Source organism: Dipodomys spectabilis, unplaced genomic scaffold (genome assembly GCF_019054845.1).
Source record: "Dipodomys spectabilis isolate Male_0828 unplaced genomic scaffold, ASM1905484v1 ptg000210l, whole genome shotgun sequence".
Taxonomy (NCBI): Eukaryota; Metazoa; Chordata; class Mammalia; order Rodentia; family Heteromyidae; genus Dipodomys; species Dipodomys spectabilis.
The window spans coordinates 3,728,783-3,754,927 of NW_024870887.1; the positions used below are offsets into that span (position 1 = coordinate 3,728,783).

The 26,145-nt window shown below is 44.5% G+C and overlaps 2 protein-coding genes across 5 annotated transcripts in view; both read right to left on the reverse strand.

The window, feature by feature from the left end:
• The window catches only part of Ift172 (intraflagellar transport 172), a 40,438-nt gene extending 19,947 nt beyond the window's left edge, over positions 1 to 20,491 (reverse strand). For both annotated transcript variants that reach the window (XM_042696793.1, XM_042696792.1), the window contains exons 1-16: positions 20,346 to 20,491; positions 17,231 to 17,374; positions 16,926 to 17,038; positions 16,229 to 16,268; positions 15,868 to 15,933; positions 15,424 to 15,503; positions 15,126 to 15,213; positions 13,276 to 13,490; positions 11,073 to 11,196; positions 10,593 to 10,688; positions 8,421 to 8,582; positions 8,037 to 8,090; positions 7,463 to 7,566; positions 7,204 to 7,289; positions 1,244 to 1,356; positions 337 to 504 (exon numbers count right to left, since the gene is read on the reverse strand). In XM_042696793.1, the coding sequence (XP_042552727.1) occupies positions 337 to 504; positions 1,244 to 1,356; positions 7,204 to 7,289; positions 7,463 to 7,566; positions 8,037 to 8,090; positions 8,421 to 8,582; positions 10,593 to 10,688; positions 11,073 to 11,196; positions 13,276 to 13,490; positions 15,126 to 15,213; positions 15,424 to 15,503; positions 15,868 to 15,933; positions 16,229 to 16,268; positions 16,926 to 17,038; positions 17,231 to 17,374; positions 20,346 to 20,384 (1,692 nt within the window). In that variant the 5' untranslated portion in view covers positions 20,385 to 20,491. The remainder of the gene's footprint in view (positions 1 to 336; positions 505 to 1,243; positions 1,357 to 7,203; positions 7,290 to 7,462; positions 7,567 to 8,036; positions 8,091 to 8,420; positions 8,583 to 10,592; positions 10,689 to 11,072; positions 11,197 to 13,275; positions 13,491 to 15,125; positions 15,214 to 15,423; positions 15,504 to 15,867; positions 15,934 to 16,228; positions 16,269 to 16,925; positions 17,039 to 17,230; positions 17,375 to 20,345) is intronic.
• A 2,115-nt stretch (positions 20,492 to 22,606) lies between these two features.
• On the reverse strand, positions 22,607 to 25,908 carry Fndc4 (fibronectin type III domain containing 4). Of its 3 annotated transcripts, none has more exons than XM_042696688.1 (7): positions 25,627 to 25,908; positions 25,229 to 25,373; positions 25,027 to 25,142; positions 24,599 to 24,803; positions 24,039 to 24,128; positions 23,296 to 23,420; positions 22,607 to 23,104 (listed from the first exon to the last, which is right to left on the reverse strand). In XM_042696688.1, the coding sequence occupies exons 2-7, from the start codon at positions 25,347 to 25,349 to the stop codon at positions 23,069 to 23,071; spliced, it is 693 nt and encodes a 230-aa protein (XP_042552622.1). In that variant the 5' UTR covers positions 25,350 to 25,373; positions 25,627 to 25,908; the 3' UTR covers positions 22,607 to 23,068. The 3 variants fall into 3 exon arrangements, with proteins under 3 accessions (XP_042552622.1, XP_042552621.1, XP_042552620.1); XM_042696687.1 differs by having other exon boundaries at positions 25,229 to 25,375; positions 25,538 to 25,908; XM_042696686.1 differs by having other exon boundaries at positions 25,533 to 25,908.
• Positions 25,909 to 26,145: the final 237 nt, after the last annotated feature.

Consider the following 26,145-nt stretch of genomic DNA (forward strand, 5'->3'; position numbering starts at 1 on the left):
CTGCACTCTGAGAAAAAAAGGAATTCTGAGTGGCTTCTAACAGTGAATATGGCATGGAATCTCACTCCTACCAAGAACCTATCTTACAGCATAGAGAGAACTCTACGTAGGATTCAATGAAATCCTAGGACCACTAGAATGGTTACTCATATTCTAGGAATCTGAATAAAGATGATTCTGGAGTCTAGTCCACCACGGGGAAGGAGTCTAAGCTTCACTTGCCAACTCCATTACAGAGAATACGGGAGGTAGACAGAGAAAATCAAGGAACCTTCAGGCTCCCTAAGGGCTGTAGTTTGCTTGGCACCATGTCTGAGGTCCCCTGGGTTAACATACCCTTATAGAGGACATGGTGACCCTCTCAGGTGCCTCAATGTTGTACCAGACACATAAGTTGTTCCGGTTCTGAGCTACTAGCACATCACTTCCTGGAACCCACTGCACATAGGAGCAGAAGTTGAGGATCATTGTCTTAGAGCAGTTTTCAATGTCGTACAGATGTAACTGAAGAAAGAAGCAGAGAGCACAATGAGAAGGAAGTAGGGGTACCTTATGACTGAGACCACTTCCTAGCAGTCAGGACATGCTGAATTTCAAAGCTTATTCACCTGCAAACTTTGAAGTTTATAGTGAGTTTGTACCCTGGCCAAACAAGAGATGACTAAAAATAGCAAAGGTACACATTGAAGCAACTGAAGTTAAGTGAAGTCCAGATTTTCATTCTTAGAATAACTTTGGACCTGAGTTACCAACTTGGATTACTATGTAAGGCCCCTAGACAAATTAGATGGTCGGGAGACTTGTGATAAACTTTCACTGTGAGCAATCATTAGACTTCTCTTTGACTCCAAGGTTAAACTCTTTGGCAATACCATATTGAGAATCAATAAAGGGGCTCAAGCCAGCTTCAATACCATCAGGTAACTGTCACTGAAGAGTAACAGCTCTGGGCAAAGGTCAACTAAGCACGAGAAGGACAGCAGAGCGAGGATGTTGCACGAGGACACAGACTTGCTAATAGTAAAAGAGAAATCAACTTTCAAAATCTCCTCTTGCTTTGTTACCATCAGGGGACATGTTGTGATACTAGACTCAAAGAATATTGATCCTTCTGTACCTTCTGCTATGCCAAAGACATATAGAGCCAAAAAATGATGCCCATGTTGACATCCCTAATCCTGGTAACAGCTGTCTCACATCCTTTATGGACTAGACAGGGCTTAAGGCTTGAAATTCTTCTTACACGAAGTTTCCGGTCCCTGAAGAGGAGCTTGTGCCCAGTCTCATTAAGTTCCAACCAATCCACACGGCTCTCATGGCTGATGGTACCAATGTTGTAGCCACCCATCAGATCCACTAGAAAGAAGAGAAGGTAAGAAAGGTTTGGTCTTGCAATCATTTTTTTTTTTAATTGTGAGAATACCGTACAGAGGGGTTACAATTACATGGGCAAGATAATGAGTACATTTCTTATCAAGCATTGTTGCCTCCTCGTTGTTTCCCCTTCCCATCCCTTCCCATACTCCTCCCCTCCCCCCACATCATTGTTGGGCTTTAAGAATGCTGTACCAGTCCAGAGTGTATCAGTAGGGCAGGAAATATATAATAATTCAGCTAGGATTTGTAAGAAAACCGGGTCTTATCTAGAATTGTAGGTGGCTTTGTTTAATCATGTAGTATACTAAAGTCCAGCCCTATCAAGAAATGTGATTCCTCTCTGTAACTTGCATTTGCCTCTGATGCTGAGAAGTTCTGAGCAAATGGCTTTTGCTACTCATGAAATTCTCTGAAAAGCAGCACTTAGCACATTAAGGATAAGCCTGTTGCTGCATGTTAGTGAGAGAAAGTTGATAAATAAAGTGACCTGATGATCATCTTCCTTCCAAAGAGTTGCCTGAACAGTTGAGTGCCTATGGTGTAAGAGCACTGCACAGTGGGAGTGGGGAAGGCCCACAGACAAAACAAGTTCTTTTTTTGTTGTTGTTGGTCCTGGGGCTTGAACTCAGGGCCTGGGTGCTGTCCCTGAGCTCTTTTGCACAAGGCTAGCACTCTACTACTTTGAGCCACAGTACCACTTCCAGTTTTCAGCTGGTTAATTGGAGATAAGATCTCATGGGGACTTTTCAGCCCAGGCTGGCTTTGAACTAAGATCTTTGAACTAAGATCCTCAGATCTCAGCCTCCTGAGTAGCTAAGATTACAGGCATGAGCCACTGACACCCAGCTGAAATCTTATTTTTTGTTTATGTGGTACCAAGGAATCGAACTCAGGGCCTCATGCATGCTAGGCAAACACTCTACCATTAAGCTACATTCCTAGCTCTAAGTTTCTGACTAAAGCTAGGTGGGGCTGAATGGTAGCCCACTCCTGTAACCCTAGCACTTGAAAGGCTGAAGGTAAGGCAGGAAAGCCCACAGATGAAAGGCTAGCCTTGGCTAAAAAAGACCAGAACTGGGAAGAAGCGAGGGGCAGAGTGACATTGTCCAAAAAGAAATGTAATCTTTTTTTTTTTTTTTTAAATTGTGAAAACACCATACAGAGGAGTTACATGGGCAAGATAATGAGTTCATTTCTTTTCTTTTTTTTTTTTTTTTTTTGGTCCAGTCATGGGGCCTGAACTCTGGGCCTGGGTGCTGACCCTCAGCTCTTCAGCTCAAGGCTAGTGCTCTACCACTTGAGCCACAGTGCCACTTCTGGCTTTTTTCTTTTTGCTTATGTGGTGCTGAGGAATCGAACCCAGGGCCTCAGGCATGCAAGGCAAGCGCTCTACCACTGAGCCACCTTCCCAGCCCATGAGTACATTTCTTATCAAGCATTGTTGCCTCCTCCAAGAAATGTGATCTTTACCTGACTTACATAACTGTAACCTCTCTGTACATAACATTTAAAATAACAATAAAAAATGAAGATCTGGTGTCAGTGGCTCATGCCTGTAAACCTAGCTATTCAGGTGGTTGAGATCTGTAAGGATCATGATTTGGAGCCAGCATAGGCAGGGAAGTCCATGAGACTCTCTCCAATTAATCACCAAAAATCTGTAAGTGAGCTCTGGCTCAAGTGGGTAGAGCACTAGACTTGAGCCAAAAAACTCAGGAACAGTGCCCCAGACCCTGTGTTCAAGCCCAGGACCAGCACTAAATAAATACAACTGCATGAATAAAGTTGGTCCATGTGAAGGATAAATATGGTTTAAATCTTGGGAGACAATGTGAGAAATGGTTACACTTAAAGTAGACTATCAAGATTGGCTTGGATGCATTCAGGTAGTCTCCTGATCAAAGCTCATCTGCACCTTTTTATTGATACAAATCATTAATGGGCAATGTGCCTGGCTTTGTTATATAAGGTGCTTGACTTCATTATAGAGAGACCAAATGTTGGCTAATAGCTATAAATGATAAGACAAATTTAAACATGTATTTATTTATTGACTGATTGATTGTTGGTCATGGGGCTTGAACTCAGAGCCTGAGCACTGTCCCTGAGTTCTTCTGCTCAAAGTGGTAGCACCCTACCATTCTGAGCCACAGCTTCACTTCTGGTTTTATGGTTAATTGGAGATAAGAGTCTCACAGACTTTCCTGCCCAGGTTGGCTTTGACCTGTGATCCTCAGATCTCAGTCTCCTAAGTCTAGGATTACAGGTGTGAGTCACCAGCACCCAGCTGAATTTTCTAATTAAAAAGCAAGCAAAGTGTCGGGTGCTGGTGGCTCATGCCTGTAATCCTAGCTACTCAGGAGGCTGAGATCTAAGGATCATGGTTCAAAGCCAGCTCGGGCAGAAAAGTCCATGAGACTATCTCCAATAAACCACCAGAAAACCAGAAGTGGTGCTTTGGCTCAAGTGGTAGAACACTAGCCTTGAGCTGAAGAGCTGAGGGACAGCACCCAGGCCCAGAATCCAAGCCCAGCAACAACAAAAAGCAAAGTGATCTAGCTATGTTTTAATGCCTAACTATAAGTAGAATCATAGAAGGCTAGAGCTGCAAGAACCTTACCCCTGTGAATTCTGAAACTACACAAAGTTATATATGTCTATGCACACTATGTCAGTTATGGGGCTTGAACTCTGGGCCTGAGCGCTGTCCCCAAGCTCTTCAGCTCAAGGCAAGTGCTCTACCACTTGAGCCACAGTGCCACTTCTGATTTTCTGGTGGAGATAAGAGTCTCATGAACTTTCCTGCCCGGGCTGACTTTAAACTGTGATCCTCAGATCTCAGCCTCCTGAGTAGCTAGGATTATAGGTGAGAGCCACTGGCACCCCTGCCTAACAGAACACTTACTTTACAAACATCAAAAATATGATTGACAGAGTGAATGATTTTGACTAAAGTCTTTTAGTTTATTATTATTACTAGGATTTCAGACTTTTGTTTCAGATACTTACATTTCTGAATCACCTCCATTGCCTAAATTTTACCCTATGCAAACCATAATATGCATATAATATAAAACTACTGTTTTTCTAGTGGCACTGGGCTTTAGAACTAAGGGCCTATACTTGCAAGTGCTTTACTACTTGAAGCATGTCTCCAGATCTTTATGCTTTTATTTTTCCAGTAGGGTCTCAAGGTTATATCCAGGTTCACTTAGACTGGGATTCCCCTAATTATCTTTCCTGTTTAGCTGGGATGATAGGTGCATGCAACCATTGCCAGCTTTTATTGGTTTTTATGGGGTTTCAAGAAACTTTTTGTTTGGGCTGACCTCAAATCGCAATTCTCCTGATCTCTGCCTCCTCAGAAGCTAGGATTACAGACATATGCCACCATGCTCAGATATGTAATATAAAACTATCTTTAAAAAGGCTTTTATGAGCCAGGCGCTGGTGGCTCATGCCTGTAATCCTACTAAGGAGGCTGAGATCTGAGGATCATGGTTCAAAGCTAGCCTGGGCAGGAAAGTCCATGAGACTCTTTTTTTTTTTTTGTCAGTCATGGGGCTTGAACTCTGGGCCTGGGCGCTGTCCCTCAGTTCTTCAGCTGTCGACTAGCACTCTACCACTTGAGCCTCAGACCCACTTGTGGCTTTTTCTGCTTATGTGGTGCTAAGGAATCGAACCCAGGGTCTCATGCATGCAAGGCAAGCACTCTACCACTGAGCCACCTTCCCAGCCCATCCATGAGACTCTTATCTCCAATAAACAACCTTGAGCTGAAGAACTGAGGGACAGTGCCCAGGCCCAGAGTTCAAGCCCCATGACCGACAAAAAAAAAGCTTTTGTGTATGTGTGTTTGTGTGTATGTGTATGGAATACAGAAACTTGATTATGACAGAGAAGGCATTAAAAATTAGTGAGTGAAGCCAGGCGCTGGTGGCTCATGCCTGTAATCCTAGCTACTCAGGAGGCTGAGATCTGAGGATCATGGTTCAAAGCCAGCCCGGGCAGGAAAGTCTGTGAGACTCTTATCTCCAATAAACCACTAGAAAACTGGAAGTGGTGCTGTGGCTCAAGCGGTAGAGCGCTCGCCTTGAACTGAAGAGCTGAGGGACAGTGCCCAGGCCCAGAGTTCAAGTCCCACGACCGACAAAAAAAAAAAAAAATTAGTGGGTGAAGAATTGACTTTATAAAAAGTTAAACATATGGAAAATATAATTAAATCCCTACCCACATTATATATAAAAATAAATTCCAGGTGGAAAGCAAAATTGCAAAAAATGTTAAGTATCAGAGGGAATAAGGAAGACTTTCTTAAATAAGACCTCAAAATCACAAATTATTTTTAAAGCGATAAAATAGATAACACTAAAAGTAATTCTGAACATTATTGATGCCAAAGAAAGAAAAATAAAAGCCACAGGCTGAGGCAAAATATCCGCAATGCAAGTAACTATCAAAGGCATATGTAGAGAACTTCAAATCAATAACAAGAGACAGCTTGAGTTTAAAATGGGTAATGGATAGGGACTGGCAATTTGCAGAAGAAATCCAAATGTTCAATAAATAAATGAAATACAATAGAATAAAATATCATTTCATATACATCAGTAAGCCAAATCATGAAGTCAGGTAATTTCAAATATTGGAAAGAATGTTGAATAATGGAAACTCTTAACTGCTGAGGTAGTACGAATTGACACAACCCATTTGGACAGTAATTTGGAAATATTTAGTGAAGCTGAAGGCAAACAAACATTTCGTTCATGATTCAGCAATTTCATTCTACATAATAAACCTTAGAGAATGGAATTGCTTCAAAAGCAGATAATCAACATGTCACATGCCATCAAGAAGAGAAATAAAGGCCGGGCAGGAGAGACCATGAGACTCTTATCTCCAATAAACCACCAGAAAACCGGAAGTGGCGCTGTAGCTCAAGTGGTAGAGCGCTCGCCTTGAACTGAAGAGCTGAGGGACAGCGCCCAGGCCCAGAGTTCAAGCCCCATGGCCAACCAAAAAAAAAAAAAATGAAGAGAAATAAAGAATCCACAGTAAACATAACAAAATATTAGAAATGAGTATCATTACTATTATGAGCTAATATTTATTAAGTGCTAATTATGTACGAGGCACTAGTCTAAGTTCTTGTCATGTATCATAGATACTATTTCTGTTACCCTAAGGTAGGAATGAAGAAATTGGAGGATAGAAATGTTAAGTAACTTAGGAAAGATCTCACAGGTAGCAAATAGAGCATTAACCATTCTGTACTTGATATTAATATATAATGGGATGGTTGACTGCAGAGTCCCACTCTTATTGCTACACCGCATGGATGAGTTAGTCCCTAGACTTTTTAGAGAATACTGAGCTATTCTCTGTTATTTTTCTCTCTTTGAAATATTTCATGATAAAAAAACTAATATGGAAGGGAAAATTGATCATGTTAAATAAAGATAAAATTGATGATACTGATGGTAAACTATACCCAAACAGTTCTAAAGAGTATGATTCTATAATCTAAACAGGAAAATTCATAAATTTGCTAATAATTCTTTTCTACTATTCACAATTCATTAGCCCTAAGTGAACATAATTATCTGGACAGACCTATGTAATATGCATCTATATATCTACACCTTGATGTCTAGGTATGGGCACACTCATATAGGCTTAAATATCTCATATATTTATTGTAAGAGTGGGGATATATACTCACCTGGTGCCTCTCATTTTCTTGTATTCCCCACTGAACACATCCTGTTATGTATTTACATTTTGTTATGTATTTGCATTTTGTTAAAAAAAAATAACGAGTCTTACCTACAGCAATAGTCTTAATATCAACTAGATAAGCCAATTTCTTATTATCTTCCATTCCTCGCTGGCGCCTCTCATTAATACGGACACTGAAACACAAAGGCTGAGGTAAGTAAGGCAAAATGAACTAAAGTCGCTATTGAGGGCTCTGTACTATGATACGGGGTGAAATTTTTAGATTAACCTGGGGACACTAGACCTAAAAACCCAAAAGGATTTTTTTTTTGTATTTTTCAAGATTCAGAGAACTTTGTGAAGTTACCTGATGAGGTGAGGGTTCATGAATTCAGTGCGTACAGAACCCAACGTGTCATTACTCCCATATTCCACCAGGGTTAGCTCTCCAGCATTGAAGATCATGCACACCTAGGGAAGAATGGGGAAGAAGGCAAGGAAAACAGTGCGGGGAGGGGTGCTATAGATCAAGGTGACTCTCACTTTTCTTCTTATTCTGTTCTCCATCTGTCCCACGTTCCCCTTTCTTCATCTGCTATCTTCCCATCCCTTGCCATTTGCCATCCTTTTGTCGTTGTTGTTTTTGTCAGTCATGGGGTTTGAACTCAGGGCCTGGGCACTGTCCCTGAGATTTTGTGCTTAAGGCTAGCACTCTACCACTTTGAACAACACCACTTCTAGTTTTCTGGTAGTTAATTGGAGATAAGAGTCTCACAAACTTTCCTGCCAGGGCTGGCTTTGAATTGTGATCCTCAGATTTCAGCCTCTGAGTGTCTAGGATTACAGGTGTGAGCCACCAGTGCCTGGCTTTGCCTTCCTTCTGTTACAGAAGCAGGAAAGGGGCTCATCAAAATGGTGACCATGACTCAAGTTGTACTCACATTCTCATTTTCAAAGAAATACTTCTCATTGCCACCAGATCCTTGCCAGGCTATCTGTATAGAGAGGAGGGAAAACCATAGGAAAAGGAATAATTATCTAAGAAAAGGCTAAGAGAATGTCAATAGGAAGTCAGGAAGATCAATTTTATAGTGCATCAAAAAGACACTGTCAGATTTTTGCCTTGATCCTTATGTTTCTGGGAGATGACATAAAAAGAGTCCAACTATGGAGTTTCATACCCCAGGATTCTAAACCTCTCATTCTTGAAAGCAACCCTTGAATGTTAGGGCTTCCTGTGAAGGTTTTATGCCTAGGCATTTTGGGTCCCCACTAGTAGCAAGCCAATATGCCTCATTCCCCACCTTTCTATTCTTGGTTCTTACCTCACTAAGGCGGTTGGTGTTCAGGTCTCCCAGCAACAGTGTATCTGATGTATGAGCCACCAAATAACGTTCCTTTCCCAAGATCTTCACCTCTTCTACCTCATAGCCATAGTGTGACTTGAGCACCACTCGGGTCCCTGAGGATAGGTTCTTCACAATTACCTTGGTAAGGAACAAATATGACTTCCTTAGACTGCTACAGCTCAAAGGAATGTGAATGTGCCGAGCCCTCTGCCTACCTCCACACTAGTGAACACAGCTAATACCTTGTTTACTCATTTGTTCTAGGACACTGTCAACATGCCTTACATTACAGAGGACTTTACTATTAATGAAATACATTCCCATATTCTCTTTTGCTGCTTATAATACATGAATCTGAAGGTTCCACTGGATAAAGCCAAATATGCACTATATTTCCTTAGCTCTTTATATTATATCTAATAATTATTATGTCTTTTTTTGAAGTCTTAGCAAATATTTATTTTAGTGAAAGTTAAAGTAGGGAGAAATGGAGAAGAGAGAGATACAGTTTCTTTTCCTATGTAGGAAGTGGGAGTTAAATACTACTATTATTATTTCTTTTGATATATTGGGGTTTTAAAGTTAAGAGGCTTATGCTTACTAGGCAGGTCCTCCACCTCTTGATCCATAGCTCCAACCATTTTTGCTTTGGTCATTTTTTAGATAGGGTCTCATTTTAACCCACAGTGGTCTGGACTGTGCTTCTCCTATTTATACTACCTATGTACCTGACATGACAGGAAAATGCTATATGCCCAGGCTTTTCTGTTGAGATGGGGTCTCTTGAACTTTTTACCTGAGGCTGGCCTAGAACCACAATCCCAGATAGGCTAAAGGTACAAGGTATTATGTATGTCAAGCTTATTTCATTTTTGTCTTGTTTTATTTTATTGAGACAATCTTGCTATGTAGTCCAGGCTGGCTTAGAATTCATGGCCTATATCAAACTCATGATCCTCACTTTGCCAAGTGGTGAGATTAAAGGCACAAACTATTGTGACAAGCTGGACTTCCTTCTTTTTTTTTTCTATTTATTGATTTATTGATTGATTGCTGGCATGGAGGGGCAGGGGCAGGACTTAAATTCAGGGCCTTGTACTCCCCTTCCGCTCTTCTGCTCATGGCTGGTGCTCTACAATGCCTCTGCTTTCTGCTGATAAGTTGGAGATAAAAGTCTCTTGGATTTGTCTGCCTGAGCTGGCTTTGAATTGAAATACTAGATCTCAGCTTCCGTAGTAGCTAGGATTATAGGTGTGAACTCTTGGCACCTAGCTGGATTTTCTTTTCTTTTCTTTTTTTTTCAGTGTTAAGAGACTCGCAAATGCTTCACTACTGAGTGAATACTCAGCCTTTATTATTACTTTTTAAACTATCTATGTCCTTTGCTAATGCTAATCACTTTGATTAGCAATGGCTAACACACAATTATCTTTGTTCTCTCTGTTCCTTGTAGTGTTAACATATGATAGAGAAATGGTGTTTCTGAAGATAATAAAAAAATGAAAGAACAAATGACTAGTAAATGGAAGAAAATAAGGAAAGAAATAGAGAAAAGAAAAAAATGGGGGGCTGGGAAGGTGGCTCAGTGGTAGAGCACTTGCCTTGCATGTATGAGGCCCTGGGTTCGATTCCTCAGCACCACATAAGCAAAAAGAAAAAAGCCAGAAGTGGCGCTGTGGCTCAAGTGGTAGAGTGCTAACCTTGAGCTGAAGAGCTGAGGAACAGCGCCCAGGCCCAGAGTTCAGGCCTCATGACTGGACCCAAAAAAAAAAAAATGGGCTCAGGAACTGAGATATTAGCTTGCATTTTCAGATGTCCTAAAACAATAGAGTTCACTTGCAATCCTATTTATCAATATCCTCAATGGACAGTGGATGGCAGTAGAGTTTAAACCAGGAAGATATAAGAGGCAATGTCTATCTATACTCCTTAAACCTGTTACTTAAACAGTTTCTTACAATAGGATGGAAGAACTGTGGCAGGAAAGTTGCCAGGGAATATCTCTGACACATTCCATGCACCTGAACAGCTCTGCCAGAGGAATGAAGGTTAAATTTGACACTGCAGCTGGGCCCAGTAGGCAGAACTGTGTTATAAAAATGAGTGAGCCATGCAGGATCTCAGGGCAGCAGACCCTCAGCTACTCACCTGGCTAGGTCCCACGTATGTCAACTCAAACTTGTTCCTGTAAATACTCCTTCGGAGGCAGCAGTCAAACTGTTCCACTCCACCACAGAGTGTGCCCTTGGAAGCAAAGTACAGCATAAAAATAATACACAATATACTGGCACAGGGAGGTTATGCAGAGATATCCTTAACTAGGCTCTAGAATCTATACAATTGCTAACAATAAGAGTGTTGGCAGATGATGAAAGTTCAGAAGAAAAGGGGTGGTAATTACAGGACTCAGAGCACCTCATATGTTGGAATAGGAAGGGAAAAATCAGCCCTACCTATACAACCCCCTCCCTTAGACTTCGAATAAAGTGTCAACCTCTCTTTCTTGCCTTTAACATCAGATTTTAAGGTTGGAGTCAGAAAGAAAGAGATTTTCTAGTGTCATGGGAGAGTGATTTGGGATAGGCAGGACTTTGTTATCAATCCAGACAGGAACTACAAGTAACATACAGCACAAAGTCGTGAGCCATCCCGCTTCCAGGCCAAGGCAGTGACTGTGTATAGGTTGGCGATCTCTTTGGGCTTTGCTTCTTCCCAGATGCTTCTTCGTGGACTCCAGTTGAACACTCGAAGTCTAAAATAAGATATTTAGCTCTTAAAAGAGATGAAAGCTGATTAAAGAATAGGTTAGAACCAGGTGCTGGTGGTTTACACCTGTAATCTTAGCTTCTCAGGAAGCTGACATCTGAGAATCACAGTCCAAGGCCAGTCTGGGGAAGGAAAGTCCATGAGATTCTTATCCCCAATTAACCACCACAAAAAGCTGCAAGTGGAGCTGTGGCTTAAGTGGTAGAGAGCTTGCCTTGAACAAAAAAGCTCAGGGACAGTATCCAGGCCCTGACTTCAAACCCCAGAGCCAGCCCAAAAACACATAGATACACACACATAACAATAAGTAACTGAAGGGAATTCATCTTGCTATATCAGGGAAGGAAGTAAATACAAGAGACAAGTAACCTAGACAGTCTAGCAGGGGATAACAAAACAGTGCCAAGGACACTGGGAAAATAAAGGCAAAATTAAATAGTTTAAGATTAATGGGAGAGGGGCTGGGAAGGTGGCTCAGTGGTAGAGCACTTGCCTTGCATGCCTGAGGCCCTGGGTTCGATTCCTCAGCACCACATAAGCAAAAAGGAAAAAAGCCGGAAGTGGCGCTGTGGCTCAAGTGGTAGAGTTCCAGCCTTGAGCTGAAGAGCTGAGGGACAGCGCCCAGGCCCAGAGTTCAGGCCCCACAACCGGACCCAAAAAAAAAAAAAAAAAAGATTAATGGGAGAAAAGATTAGGGCAGGCAAGCCAAATGAACTGTCAGGAGGACAGAAATATGGAAAAAAGTAAAACAAAATGGTAGGAATCAGAGAAAAAAGAAGGGAACATGTGTAGCCATGTTAGACTGAAGGGGACAGAAGACAAGACAAAGATGGGGTAAGGCATGTTCCAAAGAAGTGAGGGACCAAACACTAGTGTATATTTGCAGTTCTATTGTTCACTCATTCATTAATTGGCCAAGTATTGAGTATATATTATATACCTCATGCCAATCTAGGCACTGCAGATAAAAAGTTAAGTATCAGCTATCTTTTCAAGTACTCTTCAATATAGCCAGATAGAAGCAACAAGTATAATATACTGTGACAACTCTTAAGTCAGGGCTGGTGGTGCACGCCTGTAATCTTAGCTACTCAGGAGGCTGAAATCTGAGGATCGCAGTTTGTTGGGAGCCAAGAAAGTGTATGGAAAGATAATATTCCTCCAGCCCTAAACAAACTACATTTGGCTAACCATAAATATTCCTCCAGCCCTAAGCAGGCAACATTTGACTAACCATAAACATTTCTCTTATCTCCAGCCCTAAGCAAGCGGCGCCTGGCTAACCATAAATGTCTCCTAGAGAAACTACAGGAGGTACCTTTAAGATTAGCACAATGGCCAAAGGATAAGCACGACCCATCCCTGACCCCGGGACTTCTCACCCTTGCTTCTGCAAAGTTTTTTCATTCTCTCCCTTCCCCTGTCCTTTTGGGTATATAAACCCTGCCTCACTTTAATAAAGCAGACCTTGACGTGACTCAGACGGACTTTGTCTTTCTTTATGCGCTTGGTCTCGTTTCTCTCTCGCCCCCATTGGTTTTTAGGAGGTGCCTCCTCGAGCTTAACGAATAACTGAACCTGCTGGACGGGTCAGCAGTTCAAAGCCAGCCTGAGTCTGTGTGACTCTTCTCTCCAATTAACCTCTAGGAAATTGGAAGTGGCACTGTGGCTCAAGTGGTAGAGCACCTTGGAGCTGAAGAGCTCAGGGACAGTGCCCAGGCCCAGAGATCAAGACCCACAAACAGACAAACACACACACACACACACACACACAAAACCAACTCTAAGTCAGTGGTCTAAGAACCCAAAGAAAATACAGACTAATTCAGCTGTGGGATTCCAAGGAAAGGCACAGAGATAAGACAAGAGCATGAAGTATTTTAGAGCAGCCAGTGGGCCAATGACAGCAGAAGTATGAAGAATAAAGCACATGAATTACTACCTGAGAATTCCTTTCAATATGCACTTGAATCTATCCAGATTTCCACTCTGCTTTATAATAACTTGGCTAAAGCAGAGATCCAAGGGAAAGAAGGCAGAAGATGAAGCTGGAAAGTATACCCACCTGTCGTAACTTCCCAGTACAACAGACTGGCCCCCAGGACTTGCTGCAGCTGTGGTGAACTCCCGTTCCTGAGGGTCACGGCTATAATCAAAAGTTTGCAGCACATGGCCTTCTTTTCCATAGGCCACAATCCTCCGATCACAGCCAGCAGCCACGATACTGTTGGTTGCCCAAGCTAGGGCATAGGGTGGGCACGGGTGGTTAACCAACTTGCCCTAAGATAGAGGGTTTCAATCACATTTCAAGTAATCTGTCCCAGAAATGCTTCATTCTTAGTACCTAATATACCTACTCCAACCACCTTGTATAAATCTTTCTTCTAACATTTTCCCACCTAGATATCCTAATCTTTTTTTTTTTTTTTTTTTTTTGGGTCCGGTTGTGGGGCCTGAACTCTGGGCCTGGGCACTGTCCCTCAGCTCTTCAGCTCAAGGCTAGTGCTCTACCACTTGAGTCACAGCGCCTCTTCCGGCTTTTTTTCTTTTTGCTTATGTGGTGCTGAGGAATCGAACCCAGGGCCTCATGCTTGCAAGGCAAGCACTCTACCACTGAGCCACCTTCCCAGCCCGATATCCTAATCTTGAAGACTGCACAAATTACCTTTTGTATTATGAGAACATGTGGGTGTGTGTACATGTGTGCATGTTTGCATGTGTGCACGCGCAAACCTCGCCCCCCCCACGACATAGCTGCACTTGCTGACTTTGTGCTATAGAGAAACATCAAAATAGTAAGCCAGGCACTGATAGCTCATACATGTAATCCTAGCTGAGATCTGAAAACCATGGTTTGAAGCCAGCCCAGGCAGGAAAATCCATGATTCCTATTTCCAATTAACCACCAAAAAGCGGGAAGTAAAGCTGTGGCTCAAGTACTATCCTTGAACAAAAAAAGCTCAGGGATAGTGTCCAGGCCCTGAATTCAAGCTCCAGGAACAGCACCAAAAAAGAAATAGTGATGCACATTAAAGCCATCCCAAGGGGAATATCTCCCATATTAGCCTAACAGAGAGCATATGACTTCTTATTTTTCTTTCTTTTTTTTTTAGGTCTAAGACTGGGGCTTGCACTGGGTACCTGATGCTTTCACTCTACCAACTGAGCCATGCCTCCAACCCCAAGATTTATTTATTTATTTTAACTTTTTTTGGGGGGGGTCCAGTCATAGGGCCTGAACTCTGGGCCTGGGTGCTGTCCCTCAGCTCTTCAGCTCAAGGCTAGCGCTCTACCACTTGAGCTACAGCACCACTTCCAGCTTTTTTTTTCTTTTTGTTTATGTGGTGCTGAGGAATCGAATCCAGGGCCTCAGGCATGGAAGGCAAGCGCTCTACCACTGAGTCACCTTCCCAGCCCCCCAAGATTTATTTTTAAGGAGTGCTAAATTTAATTGTTTTACCAGTGATTTGTAATGTAAATAATTACAATATGGAATTATACACAGTAAAACATCCAAGTTTCCTTTTTATGTTCATGGTTTTCCTTTTCCAGAGTAAATAACTTTTTTCTATGAATTGGCATGTATGTACACATATCTCCTTCTCTCTCTCTCTCTCTCTACATATATATATATATACATATATAATTTTACATAATTGGGGATAATTTTCTAAAGCTCTCCTCAGAGTCTCTTTATTTCCTTGTGTCTCAAGGTCCCTTTCACTGGAACCATTCCTTCCTATGAATAAGTTCTGGACTTCTAAACACAAATTCTCAACTGTCTCCCTCCTTGAGATCTCACTTCTTTCAGTCTCCTCTCCTAGTGCCTCAATCATAACGCTTTAGATGTTCCAACTCCTTCTATGAGGACTTCTAGAATTCCCTGACCCATCCCAGTGCATCCTTTATTCATACCTGGGACTCTCCAGAGCCTTCATCATCAAAGAAATACCTAACAATGGTACCATCTGCATGACCAGAGAGGATCCCTTTCCCCGAACAACTAAAAAAGTAAAAAAAAAAAAATAAAGAGGAAAAGAGAAAAATAGAGGAAGAGATTATTCTATCTCTATATAAAGTTTCCTTTCCTTTCCTTTCTACCCAGCCTGTGGGTTTCCTGCTACCAGGCCTCCCCATCTTTTACTATGGACTCCAAGTCCAGAGTCCCTAGTAGCTTTTTCCAAGCCCTTGTGATACATTCTTCCTTACTCACTTGGTTGTCAGTGCTACTACATAAGAATCTGTCCCGTAGATGGTAGAAGATTTGTTAGTTTTTGTATTTGCTAAACGTACCTGAAAATGGGAAAATAGACACAAGTTTAGTTAGGCCATTCTGTATGTGTCTGTCTGTCTCTCTCTCTCTCTCTCTCTCTCTCTCTTGTCTTGTTATATAACCCAGGTTGGCCTTGAATTAGCCACCCAAGTCCTGGGATTATGGGTATGCACCACCCATATCTGGCTTAGTTAAGCTACTTTCAACTTTATCTGGGTCTTTAGCAAAGAAATAAAAACTCAAAACACATAAATCAAATTGCTATGCATTCTCTTCCAAGTATACAGTTTTTCCCTAAAGGAGAAGATAGATGAACCATATTTCTCTTTCCATATGCATTATCCTTACCTACTAGCTCTCCTGTGTCTCCCCTCCCTACTTTACCTTGCCTTCAGCCAGTCCAAAGACTATGATGTATTCTGCAGGCCACTGCAGACAAGTCACAGCACTCTGTCCCAAAAGAAATGGTGAAAAGAATAATCCTACCTGTGTGGGATTGGATTTATAACAACTAAAACACCCCACCACATGCTACCACCCTTGTTTTCTATAAGGAATGAATGAATGAAAGAGGGGACACAACTAGGCTCTTAGGAGGAAAGCAGATGAAGATGAGAAGTCAGGCAACTCCATCATTACAGTAGGAGAAATTAGATTCAGATGTGAGAAAATGTAACTCCTGGTTCCATTTACACTGATACATATTTGATCATCTTAAGCTCCCAGGGTCTGGTCTGAACTTTACCGTCTGGATGAACTTGTTACAGATGACTTTCTTGTCACCCCTGCCAAATAAAAGGAGGGAAAGCATACTAAAAACCACTTCTGTAGATAGGTTCTTAAAGGATGCTGAGGGAAGGGAACAAAGACCAGATAACCTTTCCTGGACCATTAGTGTTTTCTATCCCTCTGTAGCAAACCTGAAAAGAAGCCTAAGAGGAAGCCTGAGAAGCCAACAATAGCAAGGATGAAACATGAAACTACATCCAGAATCTCCAGGGGGCCTTATGGGTTATTTTTTATTTTTTGAGACACGATCCTATAATATAATCTAGGCTGCCTTGAACTAATGATCCTTCTACCTCTGCCTCCTGAGTGCTGGGATTATATACACATGGTGCTCAAGCTCTCAGAACACTCTGCTAACTTTGTTTTGTTTTGTTTGGCCAGTCATGGGGCCTGAACTCTGGGCCTGGGCACTGTCCCTCACCTCTTCAGCTCAAGGCTAGTGCTCTACCACTCAAGCCACAGTGCCACTTCTGGCTTTTTCTGCTTATATGGTGCTGAAGAATCGAACCCAAGGCCTCATGCATGCAAGGCAAGCACTCTACCACTGAGCCACCTTCCCAGCCCTTCTGCTAACTTTAGACAACAGAATGTCTCCCCAAGTGAGACATTTCCTATGCCCCTGGGCCATCCCATCCCCCAGTCTCTATTCTCACCAATCTTCTCCAATCTTGTAGACATAGATGATGTTGTCAGTCTGTCCAATAGCAATTTTAGTGGAATCAGGGGAAAATGCCATGCCCTTTACCATATAGCTCTTTCTGCCATACTAGGAATAAAAACAAAAGGAAGAAATAATGAATATACATGAAAAAGAGAAGAAAATACACATGTACTCTAGTAAGCCAACAAATTTATACTGAGAAAAGAAACAGTAGGCCATGGCTAGGAGACAGGTTTCCATGTTTTCCAGGTTTCTAAGGACTCATCAACTGGTTAAATAGATATAAATGCTCTTCACCTTCATGTCAGCTGGCTTGGTGGAGAATTTATCTCTCCGCTCTCCATGTTCATCATACAGCAGTACTACTCGGTCCACTGTGCAGACTGCAAATTTGGCATTGTTTTGTGACCAGGCCATGCAGGTGACCTTTGCAGCTCCATCCTGCAGTGAAAGGGATAAAATAAATGCAGGTGCTAGTCTAAAAAGCCAAAAGCATTTCCAGTTCCTTTGCTTTTAATGTGACATTGGTTTACTTTCTGCCTGTCACAGTTCTTTCCTTAAAGCAAAAAGATGGCTGTTACCCACATTAGTCTTTAAGGCCATCAGATCTTGAACTTGAAAACAATGTGCTTTTAGACATTCATGATTTAAATGTACCAATAGGGGCTGGAAAGGTGGCTCCGTGGTAGAGCACTTGCCTTGCATGCCTGAGGCCCTGGGTTCGATTCCTCAGCACCACATAAGCAAAAAAAAAAAAAAAGCCAGGAGTGGTGCTGTGGCTCAAGTGGTAGAGCACTAGCCTTGAGCTGAATTGCTGAGGGACAGCACTCAGGCCCAGAGTTTAGGCCCCACGACCGGACCCCCCCTCAAAAAAAAAAAATGTACCAATATATCCTTGAAATGACCTTCTTGTTCTCTTATATCCCAGGCCTGATACTTAAATGAACTCAATTGGCTGAACACATTTATTATTTATTTATTTATTTTTATTTATTTTTTTATGTCAGTCGTGGGGCCTGAACTCTGGGCCTGGGTGCTGGTCCTCAGCAGTTTGGCTCAAGGCTAGTGCTCTACCACTTGAGCCACAGCACCACTTCCGGCTTTTTTTGCTTATGTGGTGCTGAGGAATCAAACCCAGGGCCTCATGCATGCAAGGTAAGCTCTATCACTGAGCCACCTTCCCAGCTGGACACATTTTAGTTTTTAGTAATTCATTCAATTAATCTTTTCAAGTAGTTTATATGTGAATAGTTAATATGGTACTGAAGAAAGGAGACCTGGGCAGGAACTGAAAGAGAAACAAGAAGTAAAACAGATCCTTTTCAGTACCTAATAAGATGGTACAAAGTTGAAGTCTCACATGAGAAGTACATACAAAGTGAGATAATAATCTGGAGAAGCCCACAAGAATTTTATGCCTAAGTGATCATAACTAAGCTTTGAAGAATAGGTGCCAGTGGGAAGTTACCTGGGGTAGAATTAGCCAGAGCTAAAATAGGTCAAGAAAGTGTCAAAAAAAAAAAAAGTTCAAGTCAAGAGTTATTCAGTTTAGCTGAAACTGCCTGGTGAATAGAACAAAGGAGGTAGGGCAGGAAAAACTGATTAGGGCCAGCTCAGGAAGGGTCTTTGAAGCCAGGATAAGGAGTATTGACTTATTTTGCAGGAAAGGAGAGACAGTGAAAGTTTGAGATAGGGAGTAAAGCAGAGCTGAGACTTAAGATGAATAATGCCTTAACTCCCCACTTCTTAGAAGTCCAAGTTAGAAGTGATCATAACGTAATGAATTATTTTTATATGGCTGTCCTTCTTACCACCAAACTCCAGTCCTCTATGGTTTTGCTCTCCCCACCCCCACTTTCCTGACGAGGGGTTGAATTTAGGTCCTCACACTTCCTAGGCTTGTATCCTACCACCTGAGTCATGCTCTCAAGGTTTTCTCTCTTGAAATGAAAACTTTTAGCTTCCATTCCAATTATTTGATTAATTACTTGTGGTCTAACACTGACTTAAGACATTGTCACATTTAACTCTTAATCCACTTAGCTCCAAAGTCAGAAGTCAAAAGGCTTTTTGCCCAAATCCTCAATCTAGAGCAGAAAATAGTTATACCACCACAGTGCCATCCTATTATCCTCCATGAAATTAGGCTAAAAGGATTGAGAGGTCATCCACCTTGACTAATCATCTTCCTTCATAGCAGTGCCCAACCTTGGGTATCTGGCCCTTCCTGCAACATGACATCATCTTATTTTGAGAAACTGAAGAATACCAGTTCCAATTTTTCCATTAAGGCAAGGAAATTTTAAAATTAAGAGACTTCTGGGGCAGCGTTTGAAGCAAGGAGCACAACTCTTTTGTTCGGATTTTGTTCTGTTCTCAAAATACCACATTCTCATTTGTTGAGTCCCATAATCAACTAATGGTCCTTTTTTCAAACAGGTTACATTGCACTGGACTGTCATAAGGACTAAATTAGGTAGGATTAGAATAATAGCAGCTAACCTTTAACAATCAGTCACCTTAGAATAGGCATTTTGATGCGTGCTTTACATGTATTATCTCATTTATCTCATAATTTGGAGGTGCCTCCTTTAAAGATGGGGAAACTTTAAGGCACCAAAGAGTTAAGTAATTTACCTACATTTACATACACAATTTGTAAGCTGCAGAACCAAAACTTAAGTTCATGTTGTCTAACTCCATAAATCACAGACCTAACATCTTTAATTATACTGCCCTGGTAATATATTATACACTTAATCATGGTAGATATTTTTATTAGCTAGGTAATTTCGAATGCTATCCCTTCTTCATCAATTTTCATACTGCTTTTCACTTAACGATTTTTAAAAAATCATTTCATTTTTTCCCCAAGTCTCATAAAATTGCTACAGGGTAGAGCGCTCAGAGACACGTCAGGTTCTTACGGTCAAATTAGTGGTGGAGCTAGGGAGGACTTGTATTCTGTTCTACCTTCAGAGCCCACCCTTTCTGCACCCTGTTCCAGGTCCTCTCCTAGTGCCCAGATCTTTGGAATCTGGTGATGGGTTTTCATCAGAATGAAGATTCAGTCTTCTTCCCTCCCTCTTTAGGGCTTGCACCCCAAGAGCTTATTCCATTCTCTAGATTGATGCTCGTTGCCCACAGGTGCGTCTCTCCCTCGGAGGCTCTTGAAGGCAGGGAAAGTCACGGGGCCCGGTACTCGACTGCTAGATGGAATGTAATGAACATTACGGTCATTAGTGGTCAATTTCGCCTACTGAGATTGGGGTCCACCGAGGAGAGTCCGGATCCTGACTGTAATCTTTCAGTGTTAGCACACAGTGGACGCCCTCCAATGTAAACTTCGGTTCCCTCACTTTTCTTGGAACGCTCGGCGGCTGCGGGAGGAAAGAGGCACCCGACTCCTCACCTGAGGGCTCAGCAGGGTCCTCAGGTGCTTCAACTGCATGACGCACACCTGTCTCTCAGATGCTACCAGACGCCGACGACTCGCGCGGTTACCCGGACAACCCGCCAAGCAGCGGCGGCGCGAGTCGCTGACGCACACGCGACGGGAGCACAACACACGTCACCAGGGTCACGTCGTAGGTTCGCTGCGGAGCAAACAGGACGTGCGCAAGCGCAGTGCGATATAAGGCGGACCTCCAGAGGGCTTGTTGAATCCTCTCCTTGGCCAATCACGCGGCTGTATGCAAACCCCAGACCAAGCCTCGCCCACAAGTCTTTGGCACGTTCCAGGACCTACAGGAGGAAAATCCTAAATCTCTCTAGCCCTTGGGTGATGGAGTGCACTCTCTTTAAAGGCTTCCAACTGTGGGAGGAAGGAGGGCAAATATGTTGTATGACTTGCTTGGGACCACAAAGCTAATACGGAGAGATCGAGTGGATACTCTGTATCTGTCTGCGGGGCAGTATGCAAAGTGTTATGCACGCCTTGTATTGTTTAATGTCAAAACACTTTTTGAAGGCATATCGTTATTAGTCCCATTTTATATAACAAAAGAGCCAAGATTAGTAGGGCCAGTTGTCCAAGTTAGCACAAGCTAACAAGTTAACACAAAAGTTGTTTGGGATTCAACCCTGAGCTGGTAATTTGAGTTCTCTTTATCTTTCTTCTTATGTTTTAGCTCACTATTTCCATGCCAGAATGCTCCTTGTAACACTCCTGTCCAAGAATGATTTTCTGAGTCTAAGGAGAGTTTTAGAACCACTAACATAGGATTATCTAATTGTCCCTACTTGGACATTGGATAATGAATGGTGAGTTTAAGACTGCTTGCTTAGATCAGGATGATTTTATTGGTCAGAGCCAAGGACAGACCAGAGTCTGGCTCACCTGATTTAAGTCTTGTGATTCCTGGGGTTAGAACTTGATTGAGACTAGTCTCGTTTTTTCTTTGGATTGGGGTTCCTTTCAGAATTTTTGGTTGTAACATACCAGAGAGGTTAAATGCAAAAACAACAACAACAACAACAAAAAGCTGGGCCCCAGTGGCTCACACCTGTAATCCTAACTATTTGGGAGGCTGAGATCTGAGGATAGTGGTTCAAATCTTGCCCAGGCATGAAAGTCCATGAGACTCTTATCTCCAGTAAACCACCAGAAAACGGGAAGTGGTGCTGTGGCTCAAGTGGTAGAGCACTCACCTTGAGCTGAAGAGCTCAGGGACAGCGCCCGGGCCCAGAGTTCAAGCCCCATGACCGGAAAAACAAAACAAAAAAACTAACAGTTATTTGCAAGCCTCTTATTGAATGATCTAAGGTTGAGAAGACCTCTGGAGAGTGTAGCATGTGTTCTCCAGATCCTGTGTCCTGTAGCCTCTCTTTTGCAGTGGTTGTTAAAGTAAATAGGTATTTCTCTCACTGTCAACCAGCTCCCTCTTGGGAATTAGGAAAGAGTAAAGGGCAGTCTCTATTTCCACAGGAAACAAATAGGTCTCAGAGCTCAAATTATAATCCTTTTGTCAGGGGAGTCCCAACCCCTCAGTTTTATTTTCAGAATCTTCCTCTGGACGTGTTGACAGAATGTGAACATAAATTCATTTATGCATTACAATTATTATTGAGTTTGACTGAACAGAAAGACAGAGAGGCAACGTGAAAGGGAAAATAAAAGCAGGGAAAAGAGACACAAGAATGCACAAGATAAGAGCACACGACACAATGGGATCCATTAGTGTAGCTGCTGTTTCCTGAGTTCCCAAGACGCTCCTCATTCCTTTTCTGACCATTTGCCCAGGTTGATAGAGGAGTCAGAATTATTGATGAAGAGCTGGGCCAATGAAGTAAGCAGTAAAGATTAAAAAAATAAAAGCTACTGGCCTTCTCATGTGCTACAACTTGGTTTTCCATGGGACGAACTTAACATCTTTCTTCTCATCTCCCTCCTCCTCAACAAGTAAAAGAAACTAGGGCTCCAGTTTTCTATGTCCCTTCTTCCTAAACCATCTCCGCTTACTTCAGGCTGATGCATTGACACAAATACCTGACAATGAGTTTGCTTCTGTAAGTTGTTGGTGGTGTGAGGGGCCTTTGGAAAGTCTAGGGAAAGACAGGTGGGGAGATGGCTTCAGCATACCATAGAGTCAGCTCCAGTTTGTCCAAGAACCTTTATTGGAAAAATGTCTGAGGGGTGAGATCACCAGCAGCTGGAGGGGCTGCCAAGTGACAGGGGAGCACCAGAGGCTCCGTGGAAGACTTTGGAGTAGTGCAGTGCAGCATCTGCCCCCAGGCCCAGGCAATTCCTCTTATTCACTGGAGGAGGGCAAGTACCCACCCTCTCTGAGGCCCAGAGGCAAGACATGGGGACATCTGGGGATGCCAAGAGTCCTGATGTAGGTGAAATGGGGCCCCTTTGTGGGACCTAACGGGATAAGGTTGAACAAGTGACTTCCCCTGGACCTGGGGGGGTGAGGGGAGCTATTCCATCTGACATCCACTTCTAGGTCCAGGGATGCAGTCCCTAACAGACCTACCTTCTGGCCCTGCTCACAGTGGAAAAAGAGGATGGGTACCAGCCTGAGATTGTGGGAGTGCAGTACTCTTGGGGAGTCTTGAACAGATCACCATCTTAGGCTCTCCCTGACCCCATCCCTATCCCCAGCTTGTTAGTGCATTTCTCTTCTGGTTTGTTCAAACGTCAATGGTGTTGATGGATGGTGACTTTTTCTGCAAAAGAAAGAAAACAGCCTGGGTCTCTAATTCTACCAAGGTAATAGGTGCCACGGTGGCTCCTCTCTGGTTTCCTCCATCCCAGCTTTTCCTTTCTCCCTCTTTCTGGCCCTCTTTGGTCTTTTCCCATCCCCTGAGTGCTCCGTTGCCTCCATTACCCTTCCCACCCTCACTGCTCCTCCTGTCACCTGTCTTGTCCCCACTGGCCTTTCCTGAGGACTCTGTTCGGGTCCCTTCCCTTTCTCCTTGGGATTGTTGTTGGAGTCATTGTCCTTGATGATGTCATACTGGCGGCAGAATAGTCCAATTACAGCTGAAAGAAAACAATACCACCTGAGCCTTAATCCTTTTTTTTTTTTTCCCAGAGCTGAGGACCAAACTCTAGACTTTGCACTCTTCTACTAGGCTAAATCCCCAACCCAAGCCTTAATCTTGATACTCACACAAATTCTAGAAAAGCCAAGAAGAAAATCTTTGAATTTCTGTTGTGCATGCAATCTCTCTCTGCCACCTTTCAGCAGCCTTCTTTCATTCTCTTTGCATTTGTCTTGATCACACTTCCCCAACAACTATCTCCCCACTCTCTTTTCTCTTGACTCCTTCACCATCTCCCATCTTCACCCAGTCCCACTCCCTAAGTTCTGCCTGCCTGCCTGCCTTTCTTTCTTTCTTTCTTTCCTTCTTTCTTTCTTTCTTCTTTGGTTGGACGTGGGGCTTGAACTTTGGGCTTGGGCACTATCCCTCAGTTCTTCAGCTCAAGGCAAGTGCTCTACTGCTTGAGCCACAGCGCCACTTCCGGTTTTCCAGTGGTTTATTGGAGATAAGAGTCTCACGGACTTTCCTGCTGGCTTTGAACCGTGATCCTCAGATCTCAACCTCCTGAGTAGCTAGGATCAGCCACTGGCACCCGGCTGAGTTCTCAGTTTCTTACCAGCCCACATGAGCAACACCACAACAATGATGACCACTTCCCCTGTCTGCAGTGGTCGCTCTCCATCCAACCCCTCCACTGTGATATCACCTGAGAAGAGAAGAGACACACGCTGGGATATAGGAGGCCTGCTTGAGAGCAATATCACATGCAGGATGGAGATGCTGGAGATTGGAGTCAGGCTAAACCCATCAGAGGGTCACCCCTGAAGCTGTAGGGTAGCCCTTCTCAGGGAGGAAGCCTTTGGTGGACAAGTGGTTAGAAACCAAGAGGCACGAACAGAACTCACTCATGCAGGCTGCAGCTGATGTGATATGAGGCAGGGTGAAAGGAAGCTAAAAGCCCTTCCCCCAGAAGATTCATTAGCAGCTTGTCTATAGCTGGTCCTCTGCCCACCTGTTTTTCCTTCCTTTTCTGGCAGTACAATGAATTAAATCATCTTTCTATTCATCTAAGCTAGACTGATGCTTTGCCTGGGGGGTGGGGGTGGGGAGGGGGAAGGAGTATGAATGAGAGGTTCAAAGCCAGGTGACACAGATTCCACAAACACACACCCTCACCTGGGCTGGAACTGTTGGAAGGCAGCCGGTCAGAACCCTTGAGAGTTCGAAAGTGCACCCGGGGCCCTGGAGGGCTCTCTCCCCGGAGACCTATGCTCCTGACCTGCACTGTGTAGTCGCTGTCTTCAGCCAGGCCCCACAGCGCACAGGCTCTCGTGGTGGTGTTCACCTCCCTGATCACACGCTGCCCGGGGCCATTCTGCCTCTGCAGTGGGACGATAGGAGAGGAAAACAGATTTGGCCCAGTCCCTGGCCACAGGCTCAACCCGAGACTGGAGCATCCAAGGGAGCAGAGGGGGAAAAAAAAAGATCAGACTCCCCCCCCCCCCCCCAGGAGGGAGTTGAGGGGGTGAAGGGAACCGAGGGAAGGCTAAGGCATGCTCAGAGCTCCAAGGACACAGGTTGGGGAAGCACAGGGTGATTCATACTTGCTGAGAAATGGAGTAGCCAATGACGATGTTGCCTTCTGGGACGTCCCAGGACACCGTGGCCGAGTTGGCTCTAAGATGAGTGACCGTCACATTCACAGGAGAAGGAGGTCTGTCTGTGGGTGCCAGGGTGTTAACAGGTTTCACCCCCCTCCAACACCGGCTGACCCCCCCCCCCCCCCCCGCCATCCTCTGCACTCACCTGCTCGCACGAAGCCCAGGTCACAGCTGACCAGCAGGAGGACCGTGGGGCTTAGATATGGGGAGAGGGGCATCAGCGAAGCCATGGTCCCCACCGAGTCCGCTGGTGGGCACTGGGGCATCCACTTGTCATCCGGGCGGGGCTCCTGAAGGAGGCAGGAGTTGGAGAGGTCAACGAGCTGCCCGGAACGCTCAGTGGGACCCCAGCAGCCCATTCCACCCCCCCCCCCCAACGCCTTTTCCTCCCTTGCCCCCAGCCTAACCCCGGCACCCCCTGTGCGCGGTTCCCCCTTGGCCATACCCACCTCTCCCCCCTCGGTCCTCGCGGTCGGTCAGGCCTCGGGGGGCTGTTCGGCGCCCAGCGGGCGGCCCATCGCCAGGACCGTAGTGCTGCCCTACCCCATCCCTGCGCGGGCCCGGCGAGGCGGGCAGCGCGGGCCGAGCTGCGGGCAGGGAGGGCAGAGGCGCGGCGGGCGCGGGCCGCGGGTCTGCGGGGGTCCCCCAGAGCGCGCTCGGCCCGCGCGATCTGTCCCCAAAGCCGGGATGGGGGGGGCGTTGCCCGCGCAAGCTGGGTGCCGGCCTGGGTCCCCCCACCACCGGCAGTGCGGCTGCCAGAGCCCGTCCCTGCAGCGGAATGTGAGCGTCCGGGCCAGCCGGCCCGCAGCCGCCGCCTTCCGCAGAGCTGGCCCCGCGCGCTCCGCCGCAGCCGGGCCGGGACGCGCCGGCCGCCCCGCCCCGCCCCGCCCCGCCGGGGCTCGCGCCGCGCCGCCCTCCCCCTCCCGCACCCCCAAGCGGGTTCTCTCCCGGCTCCTCCCACGCCCCTCCTCCCAATGCTACCTCCCCCCCCCCCTCCAACCCAGCCCCGTCCCCCTCTGTCTCCCGCTCAAGCCGATGAGCCGGCGGGCCCGCGGGGAAAGG

Coding starts and splice junctions, on each gene's coding strand:
- Fndc4 (XM_042696688.1), bottom strand. CDS start 25,349: ATGCCCCAGTGCCCACCAGCGGACTCGGTGGGGACCATGGCTTCGCTG. Junction 24,129..24,598: donor TTCCAACAGTTCCAGCCCAG/GTGAGGGTGTGT, acceptor TTCTCTTCTCAG/GTGATATCACAGTGGAGGGG. Junction 23,421..24,038: donor GGTGTTGCTCATGTGGGCTG/GTAAGAAACTGA, acceptor GTTTTCTTTCAG/CTGTAATTGGACTATTCTGC.